This window comes from Phlebotomus papatasi, chromosome 2 (genome assembly GCF_024763615.1).
Source record: "Phlebotomus papatasi isolate M1 chromosome 2, Ppap_2.1, whole genome shotgun sequence".
In the NCBI taxonomy this organism is placed as follows: Eukaryota; Metazoa; Arthropoda; class Insecta; order Diptera; family Psychodidae; genus Phlebotomus; species Phlebotomus papatasi.
In genome coordinates, this window is record NC_077223.1 from 57,169,193 (window position 1) to 57,182,565 (window position 13,373).

At 34.0% G+C, this 13,373-nt stretch overlaps 2 protein-coding genes across 3 annotated transcripts; one reads left to right on the forward strand and one right to left on the reverse strand.

Annotated features, from left to right (window-relative positions):
* Positions 1-32: 32 nt before the first annotated feature.
* Positions 33-4,940, forward strand: LOC129801845 (2-oxoisovalerate dehydrogenase subunit beta, mitochondrial). Its single transcript, XM_055847211.1, has 3 exons — positions 33-195; positions 275-1,150; positions 4,607-4,940. The coding sequence occupies exons 2-3, from the start codon at positions 275-277 to the stop codon at positions 4,832-4,834; spliced, it is 1,104 nt and encodes a 367-aa protein (XP_055703186.1). The 5' UTR covers positions 33-195; the 3' UTR covers positions 4,835-4,940.
* On the reverse strand, positions 4,418-10,299 carry LOC129801849 (uncharacterized). 2 transcript variants are annotated; one of them, XR_008751731.1, is made up of 3 exons: positions 9,924-10,284; positions 5,056-5,832; positions 4,418-4,895 (listed from the first exon to the last, which is right to left on the reverse strand). XR_008751731.1 is itself a non-coding variant. In XM_055847216.1 (2 exons), the coding sequence occupies exons 1-2, from the start codon at positions 9,964-9,966 to the stop codon at positions 5,117-5,119; spliced, it is 759 nt and encodes a 252-aa protein (XP_055703191.1). In that variant the 5' UTR covers positions 9,967-10,299; the 3' UTR covers positions 4,418-5,116. The 2 variants fall into 2 exon arrangements, 1 of the variants encoding a protein (XP_055703191.1); XM_055847216.1 differs by having other exon boundaries at positions 4,418-5,832; positions 9,924-10,299.
* Between the last annotated feature and the right edge of the window lie 3,074 nt (positions 10,300-13,373).

Consider the following 13,373-nt stretch of genomic DNA (forward strand, 5'->3'; position numbering starts at 1 on the left):
GGGCTCTATCTGGTGTCTAATTCGAGAAAATCAATTACGAAAAATATTCGAAATACGTCAGCTGTGCCTTATCACAATAATTTAACACTCTCGTGGTTTTTACACTCATTTTATTTTGCTAAATTTACTAAATTCCTTTAGGGAAATCAAGTTTATTGCTTATCAAAGTACTTCTACATAATCTTAAGAATCAAAGTTTGTAGAGATTTACCATTATTTCATTGTAATTTTAGGGAATTTTAATTGGTTACGTAATATCAATTGTTGCTTCCAGATGATGCTATCAAAGGCAATTGAGACGTCTGGAAGGCAATTTTCCCGGCTCCTAGGTGTTCCTATACGCTGTAGTTCACATTTCGTCTACACACCAGATGCTAGAGCACCTGATGTACCAGGAACAAAGACAAAGATGAACATGTTTACGGCTATAAACAATGCTTTAGATTTGGCAATGGAGAAGGATTCATCGGCTTTGCTGTTCGGGGAAGATGTGGCATTTGGCGGGGTGTTTAGGTGTTCAATGGGTCTGCAGAAGAAGTATGGGAAAAATAGGGTATTTAATACACCTCTCTGTGAGCAAGGAATTGCAGGATTTGCCATTGGAGCATCCAATGTTGGTGCCACGGCAATTGCTGAACTTCAATTTGCTGACTACATGTTTCCTGCCTTTGATCAGATTGTCAATGAGGCAGCTAAATATCGTTATCGGAGTGGAAATCTTTTCAATTGTGGTTCCTTGACTATCCGAGCACCCTGCGGGGCTGTCGGACATGGAGCACTCTATCATTCTCAGAGTCCTGAAGCTTACTTTGCTCATACTCCAGGCCTCAAGATTGTCGTGCCTAGAGGTCCAATTAAGGCGAAAGGTCTGCTACTGGCTAGCATTGCTGACAAGGATCCGTGCATCGTGCTGGAACCAAAGACACTGTACAGAGCGTCTGTAGAGGAAGTTCCAGATGCTTATTTTGAGTCTCCCATTGGCAAGGCAGACGTTTTGCAGAATGGTAGCGATATTACGTTAATTGGCTGGGGAACACAAATCCATGTACTGACGGAAGTGGCTGGTATGGCCAAGAAGCAGCTAGGAGTGAATTGCGAAGTGATCGATTTAGTGTCAATTTTACCCTGGGATAAGCAAACAGTCTGCAATGTAAGTATCTTTCAAATAATTATTTTTATTTAGGGTAAGTGTGCCAAATTTCGGCATGGTTGCATGCAAGTGGCAAAGTCTCAAGTTTAAAATGTAATATTTTTAATACAAATTGATTTTTTTATTTCTTTTTCTTAAAGCGTGTTGCTTGGAACCTTGTAGACAATTTATCGTCTTTATTTACTCTAAAATCATTCTTAATACATTTTAAAATGAATAAAAATATAGACATAGCTTTCGTGCCCTATTTCGGCCACCTTCATTCTCATAGTTCCTTGCCCTTCGGGAATTTTACAATATCTTTTTCACGTCATCTCGTTTGTCGAAGCTACATTTTTTGTTATTCTTTTGCATTGTATAATCTCTAGAGTAAAATCTGAAAGTTCATGGAAATTCGAGGAACTAAAAAGGTGGCCGAAATTGCAAGCTGGCCGGAATTTGGCACACTTACCCTATTTATTTTTTATTAGAAAACTTGAAAAAAAAACCTTTAACTTAATCCACCGAATTAAATAACATTCAATTGCTTCAATTGCTCGTATGTAAAATTTAGTACACTCGACTCTTCATTATCCGGCTGACGTAGGGACAAAATGACATTTTGGTTGTTTGAATCTGGTCAACGTTTTTTTATATTTTCTGCTGTGATAATTTGTTTTCTGTCGAAAAACAACAGAATTTTCTTTGTGGTGTGTTTATGTTTCATTTTGTAGCACGATTGTCTGTCAAAAACTTTGCCAAAATGAAAATAACACCATTACACTCGACTCTTCGTTATCCGGCAGACTGGGGGACAAAATGACATTCAGGTTTTTTGAATGATCAATGGTTTTTCTATTTTGTGCTGTGTGAATTTATTTCCTGTCTGACAAAGAACAAGAGAATTTTCTTCATGGTATGCTTATGATTCATTTTTTATCACAATTATGTATTAAAAACTTCGATACAATTATAATAATGATAATAAGACTTTAATTCGCACTGGAGAAACTTCATGTTTAGTAAAAATAATTTTGAATACATCAACCGCCAGCGTTTGGCAGCTGTCACCCGGATAACGAAGTGCCGGATAACAAAGAGTCGAGTGTAATAGTATTTACTAGGTTTTAAATTTAATATTTTTAAAGATGAAATATCACTATACAATTCTGAATTATCACTCTAACATCTCATAAGATTGGATTTTTAGATGGCAAAGCGTTCCATCTTTGCGGAATACCATTTGACATTTAAAAAAATCTAAGAGATAGAGTGGTCATTAGTAGGGGAAGATTTTACAGCTTCGTAATGTTGCAGCTTCGTAAAAGTTGACTTTTTTCCGAGTTACTAAATGAATTTCATCCATGGACATATAATCTAAAAGCTAGTCCTACATCTCACATTTCCTGACAAACTTGGAAGCCTAGGCCTTTTTTTCCTGAGTCCAAAAGGCAAAAATAAAAGATGGGCCTAAAATCGTAATTCTGATATGTAATATTTTATGTATTTTTTCACACTTCAAGTGTCTTTTCGAAAATGCAACTATTCCAAGTTATAGAGGGTTTATTAGGATTAATATTTACCGTGAAAATCTTTTGCTTGAAGAGGGTCGTTTTTGTGGATGGAGGAAAATTCATAAAAATTACCACCCTTTGCAGCTCAGGAAAATTTAATTTTGCAGCTTCGTAAAAACATCTGTCAAAATTATTGACCACCGAATTTGAGGATTCCTCACTGTTTTGGGTCATACTGTGCATGCCGCTCGGGATATTTGACTCATCATAGATTCCACTGAATAAATTCACAAGAAAATTGGGATATTAAACAATTTTCACTAAAATCTCGAAAGAAAACACACACGTCCCCATCAAAATAAGACTTCATTAGATGTTTTTATTTGACTCCTGTCAAATCAAACATTAAGCCTGAATCTGCTTATGGTAGGTGTGATTCTTTCATTGCCCATGTGGTGCGTTTTGAAAATTTTTCATCCAATTTGCTTTGTTTTCAAGCGGAATTTTTCACATTTTACTTTAAATTAATCACTGGTATTTTTAAAATCACTGATGTTCAAAAAATGTTCTGTAAGACAGATTCGAGGCGTTAGAGAAAACACAAGGGTTACAATAGGTGTGATTACTACTTTCTGATTTGTGCAGTGATGAAACTAGACTGTTTATGGTAGATGTGATTCTTTAATTGCCACTTCGATGTATTTTGAGTATTTCTCATTAAATTTTCCTTGTTTTAAAGAGGAACATCCCACATTTCACTTTAAATAGGTGGCTGGTCATTTTTCAAATCAGTTACGTTCGAAATATGTTCTGTAAGACCAATTGGAGGTGTTAGAGAAAATCTGAGGATTACATTAGATGTGATTATGAGAAAATCATACCTAATCAAGCTCTTAACTGACTGTCAGAATGCAGGGAAAAATGGTTTTCCAAGTGTCAAAAAAAAACATATGTTAGAAAAATAGCTTAAAATTGATTTTTAATGCGTGATACATCCTACAAATGGTGAAAACAAGTAGATGAAAGTTCCATCTAAGTAGTGATGCCCAATTTTTTGTGTCCGGTGTACTGTTTCCGGGGAAAATGAGGCCTACAGAGGCGGGAAAAAGTGGTACGAAGCTGAGTTAACCAGGGCACCTTCATAAAATTTGCCGCTACATTTTCATTTGCCTGTAGAGGAAAATCCAAGGACCTCCAGGCATTTTGTGAGGCAGAATTATGAACCCAATAAGTTAGAGATTTTTTTGATAGAGTGATATAATTGATTCGGTGTGTGTGGCATTCAGTAAAAAATCTTAAATCTTGGACTCTTTTTTTAATACGAACCTGCAAAACCCTCCCCCTATTATCATTATTGTAAATCAAAAACTTTTTGAGCAACATTTTATTTTTTTCGTAAAAACTTAAAATGTTCACATTGCAGGATTGGTAACGTTTGTTGGTAAATTTGCAAACCTCATTTTTTTATTTTCTAAATATTATGCTTAACGTGAATTAAAATCTGCAATTCTACTGTTTTTTTTCTCCATTTTATAGTTTTTTTCTTGAGGAATCATTTTTCTTCTGACTCAGCTTTTTTTTGGTCTTCCAGAAAATAGACAATTTTTTAGCTAAACACCCACAACAATTCTATTGAAACATATTATTTATCAAATGCTATTTTCCTCGTTCTCACGCCGTCAAGGGCGTCTTGTGGTATTTCCTATGGAGAAAAAAAAGACTGACCCCAATGCCGCCCTAGAAATCCAATAGACCACACAATAATACAGGCAAATTCCTGAAGCTCACAGTTTATTAATGAAAAAATACACATTTTGTACAGATTTTTCTTTATTACTTTGTCATCGCGTGATATAAAATGATGCGTAGTGCGATTAAATAGGCAGCTCTTCTTGGGAGTGTGATTAAATGCTAACGAGGAACAATATTGGAGTGATCTCAATTCTCTCTCTCTCTTTTGCAGTCCGTGAAGAAGACAGGAAGGGCAGTTATTGCTCATGAAGCGCCATTGACTTGTGGCTTTGGAGCAGAAATGGCAGCTGCAATTCAGGAGGAATGCTTTTTGCATTTGGAAGCACCAATTCAGCGAGTCACTGGATGGGATACACCATTTCCTCATGTCTTTGAACCCTTCTACATCCCAGACAAATTTCGCTGTTTCGATGCCATTCGCAAGGCCATTGACTACTAATCACGTCGAGGAGGCGGCTTCCGCACGGAATGGTAACTGATGCATTTATTTTCTTCTTGTTCTACAAATCGTTGATGAAAATAATCACGTGGTTTTTTTGTTAAAATATTTTTTTTTCATTGAGAGACATCTAAATTAATTGTTTGGCTTTGTCACTACAATTTTCTGAACTATGTGACTTTCATTCAGAAAGCCTCAAAAGGCGCTGAAGTCACACTTACCCTACGTTATCACAAAGTTTCTTTTTGTTTTGGGAGTATATTCGTGCCGGGGGAGGGAAAATCAGTACCAGCAACAGCCAGTTTTAGCCTCATTCCCATGCGCAATGTGGTCAATGCTGAAGGCGACATTCTCTACACGACCTGTTTCGCATGCTACTCCACCTTCGGACGTATCCTCTGCCGATTCAATGGCTAGACTCACTCCTCCGCCCAGAGCTGAGTCCAGGGGAGATAGAGAAGCTGTGATACTCGGTAGGGATTCTGTACTTTCGTAGTGGCGAATCTGAGTCTTTGCCTCCTGGGATAGTCGCACAAGTCCCAGAGCTGTCTGAGTGAATACCCTTTCTATACAATGGTATCCCTGAGTTGTCACAGCTGATGTCTCAAAGTAATTTCCCCCAATTGAAGTGGCATAAACTGCAGCTTCTTCCCTGGCCACAGCTCTCTCCTCCTCCAGATCAGATTTACTGCCTACCAGAGTGAGAACCATGGGTTCTTGTACGTTCCTCTGCAATTCCGAAACCCATGCCTTTACTGCCCCGAACGAAGCATAATTGGTGAGATCAAACACCAGAAGAGCCGCATTGGCGCCCCGATAGTACAGTGGAGCCATTGAGCGAAAACGCTCCTGGCCAGCTGTATCCCAAATCTGCATTTTTACCTTGATGTCTTCAAGGTTGATGCGGCAGTTGAAGAAAGTGGCTCCAATTGTTGGACCAACATCTTTTGAGTATACATTTGATATGTATTTAACCACAAGGCTAGTCTTGCCGACCCCTTGAAAGAAAAAAATAAAGAAAGCAATGTGCAATTAATTTCTCATTTAATTTTTATCTAAATTAATATTTCTTTCTTTTTGTGAATCACTGATGGATTTTCAATTTTTTACTGAAATACATTTTTTTTTTGTGGATTAATTAATTGAGGAAGTCCAGGAACTGATAAATAAGAAATTTGTGGAAGTCATGTGGATGAATTATCTAACATGAGTAAACTGAAGAAATTCTATGTAGGGGAGACTGGGGCAAAAAGTCTCAAATCGAAAAATTCAAAATTCAATATCTTCCAAGGTAAAAAGATAGCGGCTCACATTTTTTTCTATAGATATCCTCCATATACTTTCTTCAATGTTGTAAATGTCTTAGAAATCGAACAAGGAATTTAGAAAATAAAAAAATATCGAAATTTTTAGTCCTATTTTTGAAATATTTTCCTTGCAGAAGATAACAATTATTACCTGGGTATGAATTCTGAGATGGTGAGTTTTTCACGTGAGAAATTCACGGCTCTGAGATCACCTTTAATAAGCATTTTGTCAAGATTTCGTAAAAATTTTCATGTGAATTTTAAAATGCTGTAAGTGTTTCACGTGACACTTTTTGTGAAAGCTTCACCAAATGCTTACAGGAAACGATCTAAAAACCGCGAGTTTCTCACGTGAAAAACTCACGCATCTCAGAATTCATACCCTGCTTATTTTCCAAAATTGATGCACTGGTGAATATTTTCTAAATAATTTGGATTTTTTTTAAAAAGAATCCGCTATCTTTTTTAGAATTTCACAAAAGTTCTCTTCTCCAGAAATGTTTTATTTTTTTAAGAATTCGGCATGTTACTGTGGGAGTTCCATACTGTTAATTTGTTTCTACATAAGACAATTTTAGATGAAAAATGCTTCCAATAGGGGAAATGCTCATAATTTTGTCCAGTTTCTTATTTTGGACACTTTGAGGGTAAAATTGGACACTAAAAATAAATTGAATAAAATTATGGATTTTTATTCCAATATTTGATGAATAATGAATTCTATCTAAATATTTGTTTTTTTTGGAAGATTTTAACACTAAATACGTTAAATTTTGAATATGATTTGAGTTGAAATTGCTTTGTTGAAAATTCAGTGTGAGCAATTGCTTACGAGAAATATGACAGAACTTCGTGTTTACTTCAGTCTTATTTAGCTGTGATGAAGTACAACAATGTTTCTTCGCTTTTTTTGAGTGATATTATTGAATATTCATTGAATATTGTGTTGATTCACATTAATGGTGATTTGTACATTTGACCTGAAATGAGATTTGCCTTGTGAATTACGTTTTTCGTGTGAACAATGGGCAATTTTCTAAGAGGTTCACCATGGAGGTGATAATCCTTATTTTGGACATGTGTTTTTCTCTGGAAATTTCGTGAAGTTTTAGCTTTTGTGATGACTAAGTTGGACAAATGCCTGGAGAAACAAAGGAGCATCATCTCTACGAAAGAGATGTAGCGAGAAATGCCTTGAAAGGCTCCCGGAAAAGCCAGGGAATGAGCGCATCCGCGAGTACTTGGATTACCGAAGTCAACTCACTTTAATGAATGATATGGAAAGTTTCCGGGCTTCTTTTGACATTCTACGTTTCCCTTACATGAACAGGAAGAGGACTTGGTAAGATTGATTCATAAAATGAAGAACAATGGGCATTCTGGATTAGCTGTCCAAATTTATAGCCAAGTTGTCTAAATTAATAACCAAGTTGTCCAAAATAAGAGCCAAGTTGACATCTACATATCAATTCATTTTTAAACGTATTAAGACTAATTTTAGTAAAAAAAGACGACAAATAGCTAGCCAAGTTTCTAAACAACCCTTCGGAAAAGAGAGTAACAAAAAAAATCAATTAGTATTGAGAATATCCCACTTCAAACTTGGAACATCGATTCGATAAGTAGACTGTCCAAAATTGTGAGCCTTTACCCTATATAGAAACCATATGATTCGATAAAAATTACCATTCGCATAGGGGAATGTGGGGCAATTCTCGAAACCATTTCAATTTCAATTGTGTCAGTTGCCAAACACTCATGAAAAAAATTCCCACAAAATTGTGCAGAAGTTTGACATCGCATCAATTTTGATATTATTTTGCTTCATTATCTTTTCTGATTTAAAATCTGAATGATAATTTCTTTTCTTAGGTAGTTATACTACATAAATAAAATATACTGTGAAAGCATTTAAATTCACATTTTCTTATTTATAAAATGTAACCCTTAAAAATGCTTTCAACAATAATTCCACAGTAATGCCCAACGAACAATAACTTTTATTTAGTAAACATATTTTTGATATTTCAATGAGAATGAGTGAGATCTAGATCTAGTCGTCTCGCTCATTCTCATGGGAAATGAGCAAGATGACTAGATCTATGTTTCATTCACTCTTATTGAAATGTCAAAAACATGTTTACTAAACAAAAGTTATTGTGCGTTAGGCATAATGCCCAGTACACAATAACCTTTGTTTGTAAATATGTTTTCAAAATTTTCTATTAAAGTGAACGAGATGACTAGATTTAGATCTCACTCACTCTCATTTAAATGTCAATAACATGTTTACAAAACAAAAGTTATTGTGCATTGGGCATAATGACCAGCGCACAATAACTTTTGTTTGTAAACATGTTTTCAAAATTTCCTATGAGAATGAGCGAGATGACTAGATTTAGATCTCATTCACTCTCATTGAAATGTCAAAAACATGTTTACTAAACAAAAGTTATTGTGCGTTGGGCATAATGCTCAACGCACAATAACTTTTGTTTTGTAAACATATTTTTGAGATTTCAGTGAGAGTGAATGAAAGCTTGATCTAGTCATCTCGCTCACTCTCATAAAAAATATTCAAAACATCTTTACAAACAAAAATTATTGTGCGTTGAACATAATGCCCAACACACAATAACTTTTATTTTGTAAACAAGTTTTTGACATTTCAATGAGTGTGAATGAAACAGAGATCTAGTCATCTCGCTCACTCTCACAGGAAATTTTGAAAACATGTTTACTAAACAAAAGTTATTGTGCGCTGGGCATAAGACTTAATTACAATATTTTGTATTAATAGTTTTTATTTATACCTATTTATTTATTCAATAAATAATAATTAATAATCATTATAAATGGAAATAAAATTATTTGTGTTGCTCAACAATAATTAAAGATCTCACTCTAACTATTCCTTTCAAAAATATAGAAAGGATGCCAAACAATTTAAATTTAGCAAATCGTGTACTGTACTACACCCCCTATGCTCTTTAAAAAAAATCTATTTTGAGTTTTGATGTTTTTTGATGAGTCATTCATCAAAAAAGAATAAAAGGGCATTTAAAACAGTATTTAACCAATTTTTTTTTTTAAAGATAAGCAGATTGCAAAATGTCTCCGCTCTTCCCTATAATTTGCAAATTTATTTTTAAATAGATAAATAACTTATAATCTCTAACCAATCTAACCCATTCTTTAATGATATGATATTTATTATTTACAATATTTTTCAATAGGAATATTTTTGGGAATCTCCCCAGTCAAACTTTGAACTCTCTCTTCATCTAGCAATTTTTGTAGTAATATTTCCGGATTTAGTAACTTTATCTCTTTATTGTTTTGTGAAGCCCCTTTTCTGCTTTGATCTTGACTCATTCAATCCCTGAGATTTATTTATGTGGCAAGAATGCTTGTGGTTTTTAAATGGCCTGAATTCTTTTAGAAAATAGAACTTCTCAGAGTGTGCAATATGATCCCCCTTGGGACAGAGAAGATTGAACAGTATAGTGTGAGGAAGTTACTGGAAAATGTAAATGCGACACGTCGCGTCCGTTTGAAATTTCTGTATCTTCGTACTCTCTCTCTTTCTAAAAGCGATATAAATCAAATGACTCTGCGATAAGCGATCACGAAATTGGCGGAGAATGAAAAAAAAGCATGTGTAAATAATGCTAAGTCTTTCCTCAATCTTGAGATTACTAGGGGATTTGACGAATGTTCCTTTGCTCCCTCCAGTCACGAATTTCTTTTGCAAGTGGGATACTCCCATTTGGACTCCTCACCTTGAGCTCCCAGTAGAACAATTTTCGCCTCAATTGCCTTCATTTCCCACGACGGAAGCTTGTCATTTCCATTTAAAAATTGTTTTTCAAAAACTTTTCTCAATATAAAGCACAAAGAACTGCCCTGTTCAAAGGAAATTCACTGCAGCAGGAAGCATTTTTTCTTCAAACAATGCACGCACATGAAAAACACAAAATATTAACTGAGTTTCTGGCAGGAAAGGTAGATTTTCTAGTTAAGTTGCTGAGGAAATGATTCAAGTTGAGATAATCAACGTTATATTTAATATTTTTGAACTTTTTATCACACACTAATATTGCTCTTTCTCTTGTTTATCTTTTTCCTCCGAGCGCCATTGGGAAACTGTCACAAAATGATGTTTCGAAATTTAGGCTGCGTATATTTTTTTACCTCCCCTCTCTAAATATAACTTTGGTGACCGACCAAAGGATGGCGTTGCAATGGTGGCGCGTATTTTTCCCGCGGAAAAATCCCCTGTGTCTAATGGTGTCTATACACTAGAGAAATTTATATCCATATTGAAGAGTTTTAGGGAGTCGACATTGAACCTTCGAAGAGAACAGATGTCATAGATTTACCGCTGAAAAAAATAACAGAAAACAGTGAATAAAATATTTCAATTCAGTGAAAACATTCATTAAAAGTGCTTTTTAATACTGATCATCAAAATTAAGTAAGCTGTTGAGTATTCAGAAGTGAATTGTGAAATGTTATTTGCCATGTTGAAAATGAAAAAGAAGAAGCCTAAGAAGAAAAAAAAGGATTTGGTGCAAAATTAGTATCAACAATCAAAAAATCAACAAAGTGAAGAAATCAACAATTTAATAACAGAAGATACAACCCAAATCAGTAAATAAAACTTCAAGATGACTAATATGGCGATGGATGAAGACAACGTGGTTTCCTTTAGACATGTGCCAAAGAAACACGCGCTTCAAGATGGCGGTCAACATCACCCACTCTTCTACACAGCTAGAAAAGATAATTGGTGTTAATTAAGAGTTTCAGACAACAGATGGCCAAAAAACGTAAAAGTCAGCCAAATTAATTTTCAAAAGCACAAATGGGGATTTTGAAATCCACACACACAATTTAAACATAAAAAGCAACGAAAAATTAAAAAAAAATAGTCAAATTAAAAAAAAAATCATAAGAAAAATAATTAAAACATATTCAAAGTAAAAATGATCTAAATCTTAAAATAAAACTGAAACTACAAACAAGAACAAAATCGAAAATAATGAGAACTAAGAACAAGAATTTATTGAAATTATTTTGCGACTTATTTATATAGGTGTGTAATTTCAGAGCAAAAAGAGAATTGTGCGAGCTTTAATACGCATTTACAATGAAACCGTTAACAATAAAAAACACACTAAGATTTAAAACAAAGATAAAAGGCATATCATTAGAAAATATTTAAAAAAAAAAAAAAAAAAAATTAAAAATTAACTTTTCAACAATTCAAATTAGAACACAATCAAAAATTATAAGAATAAAGAACAAGAATTTATTGAAATTATTTTTCGATTTATTTATATAAGTCTGTAATTTCATTGTAGAAAAAGAACTGTGCGAACTTTAATATGCATTTACGGTAAAACCAATAAAATGAAAGAAACATAAAAATTGTTAGAAAATAAGCAAACAAGATGAAACAAAAGAAAACATGAAATTTTGCAGTTTTGTAACCGTTCGGCTATATGGATCTTTTTGAATCCGACAGCCGTACAAATTAAAATAAAGAAGAAGAAGAAGAAGAGTTTTCCTAATCTGGCTATAAATTAGACATAATTTATTGAAATATTTCTTTTCAATGTCAAATATTAACAAAGATTGCCTCCACATTGCAAAGATTTATTGACAAAAATGTTTCAAAATTGAAGAAAATTGTCCAGTGTGTAGGCAAATATTGAAATATTTGTTTCAATATGGAACATTTTAATCAATATTTTATTTCATTATTTTGAATGGCTACAAACTAGGCCAAATTATGTCAATAAAAAATTTCAAAGTCACATTGAAATAAAATTTCAAAGAAATTCTAAATATCAAATTGATTTGATATTTCCTTCAATATTTTTTAATGGTCAGAAATCTTCTTCCTTCAGAACATCACAGAACTGCCGGATTTTCCATGTTCATGAATGAAAACACATCCAAGATCTAAATCCAAGTCAAGACACATCTCTCCTACTTCCTCCAGAAAATCTCAGAACTTCTGGGATTTTCTTGAATATTATGCACAAAACACTTCAGATACCTTCTGTGATCAGAGGATTCCTGGAGCTTCCTCGAAGAAATCCTAGATCTTCTGGGATTTTTTTTGAATATTATGTCCAAAACCAGTTAGATACTTTCTGTGGTCAGAGGATTCCTGGAGCTTCCTCCAGAAAATCCCAGATCTTTTGGGATTTTCTTGTTCATTATGCCCAAAGCACTTCATATAAGTATAATTTTATGATACGAATCGGAATCCTACAGAGGGAACGGAGGCTTGTTGTTGTGGCCATCAAGTCCTTTTGCTCGCGATGGTAAACTCTCCTACGGTATGATACGAAGCATGATTCTGAAAGTCTGTGAGAGTTCAAGTTATTAATTCTATTTGGCTTTTGTTTCCAATCTGAGGTGTTTTTGACATAATGAAGTGTTTTTTTCTGTTGGTTCATATGATTTAAGTGGCTCTTACATTTTTGTTTAGTTTTGCTCTTTTTTATAATTTCATTTTATTTATTTAAAGATTTATAAATATAAGTTCTTAAAATGGTCTCCTTGTTTATCTAAAATTAATTTAATTATTTTCATTTTTTTTATTTAATATTTATTCTACTCTTTATGCCAAACGACTGTCGCAGCCTGGCCTTTGTCTCTTGATTCAGTGGACATTTCCCATAACTTTAAATTAATTCTAATATGTTTGTAAAAATCTTTATATTATGTAGATTTCTATGGCTTATATAACCTGTGAAGGAGTTTTCCATAGTTTTGCTCTGGAGGTTGGTCAACAACACTAAGACGGCGATGTCCGCAAGGGGGGGGGGGGGGGTGGGAATTGTCTGAATCAAGATGAATAATAAATACAAATACAAAATACAATAATATACAAGAAAATCCCAGAAGATCTGGGATTTCCTGGAGGAAGCTCCAGAATCCTCTGACCACAAAAAGTATCTGACTGGTTTTTGACATAATATACAAGAAAATCCCAGAAGATCTGGGATTTCTGGAGGAAGCTGGAGAAATCTTCTGACCAACTTGGGTATTTTTGGGTGTTCTTGACAAAATACGGAAGAAAATCCCGGAAGATCTGTAAATCCCTGACTAAACTGGTGTTTTTAATATTGAAGTCAATTTGTTCAGTGTGTAGGCAATTATTGAAATATTGGTTTCAATATTCGCTTCAATATTGAAGTTTCTTTTCAATGTCA

What these genes read in the sequence shown, in the direction of transcription:
- LOC129801845 (XM_055847211.1), top strand. Translation starts at nt 275, where the DNA reads ATGATGCTATCAAAGGCAATTGAGACGTCTGGAAGGCAATTTTCCCGG. An exon ending in ATAAGCAAACAGTCTGCAAT is followed by an intron (nt 1,151 to 4,606) that starts GTAAGTATCTTT and finishes TCTCTTTTGCAG; the next exon opens with TCCGTGAAGAAGACAGGAAG.
- LOC129801849 (XM_055847216.1), bottom strand. Translation starts at nt 9,966, where the DNA reads ATGAAGGCAATTGAGGCGAAAATTGTTCTACTGGGAGCTCAAG. An exon ending in TGTTCTACTGGGAGCTCAAG is followed by an intron (nt 5,833 to 9,923) that starts GTGAGGAGTCCA and finishes TTTTCTTTCAAG; the next exon opens with GGGTCGGCAAGACTAGCCTT.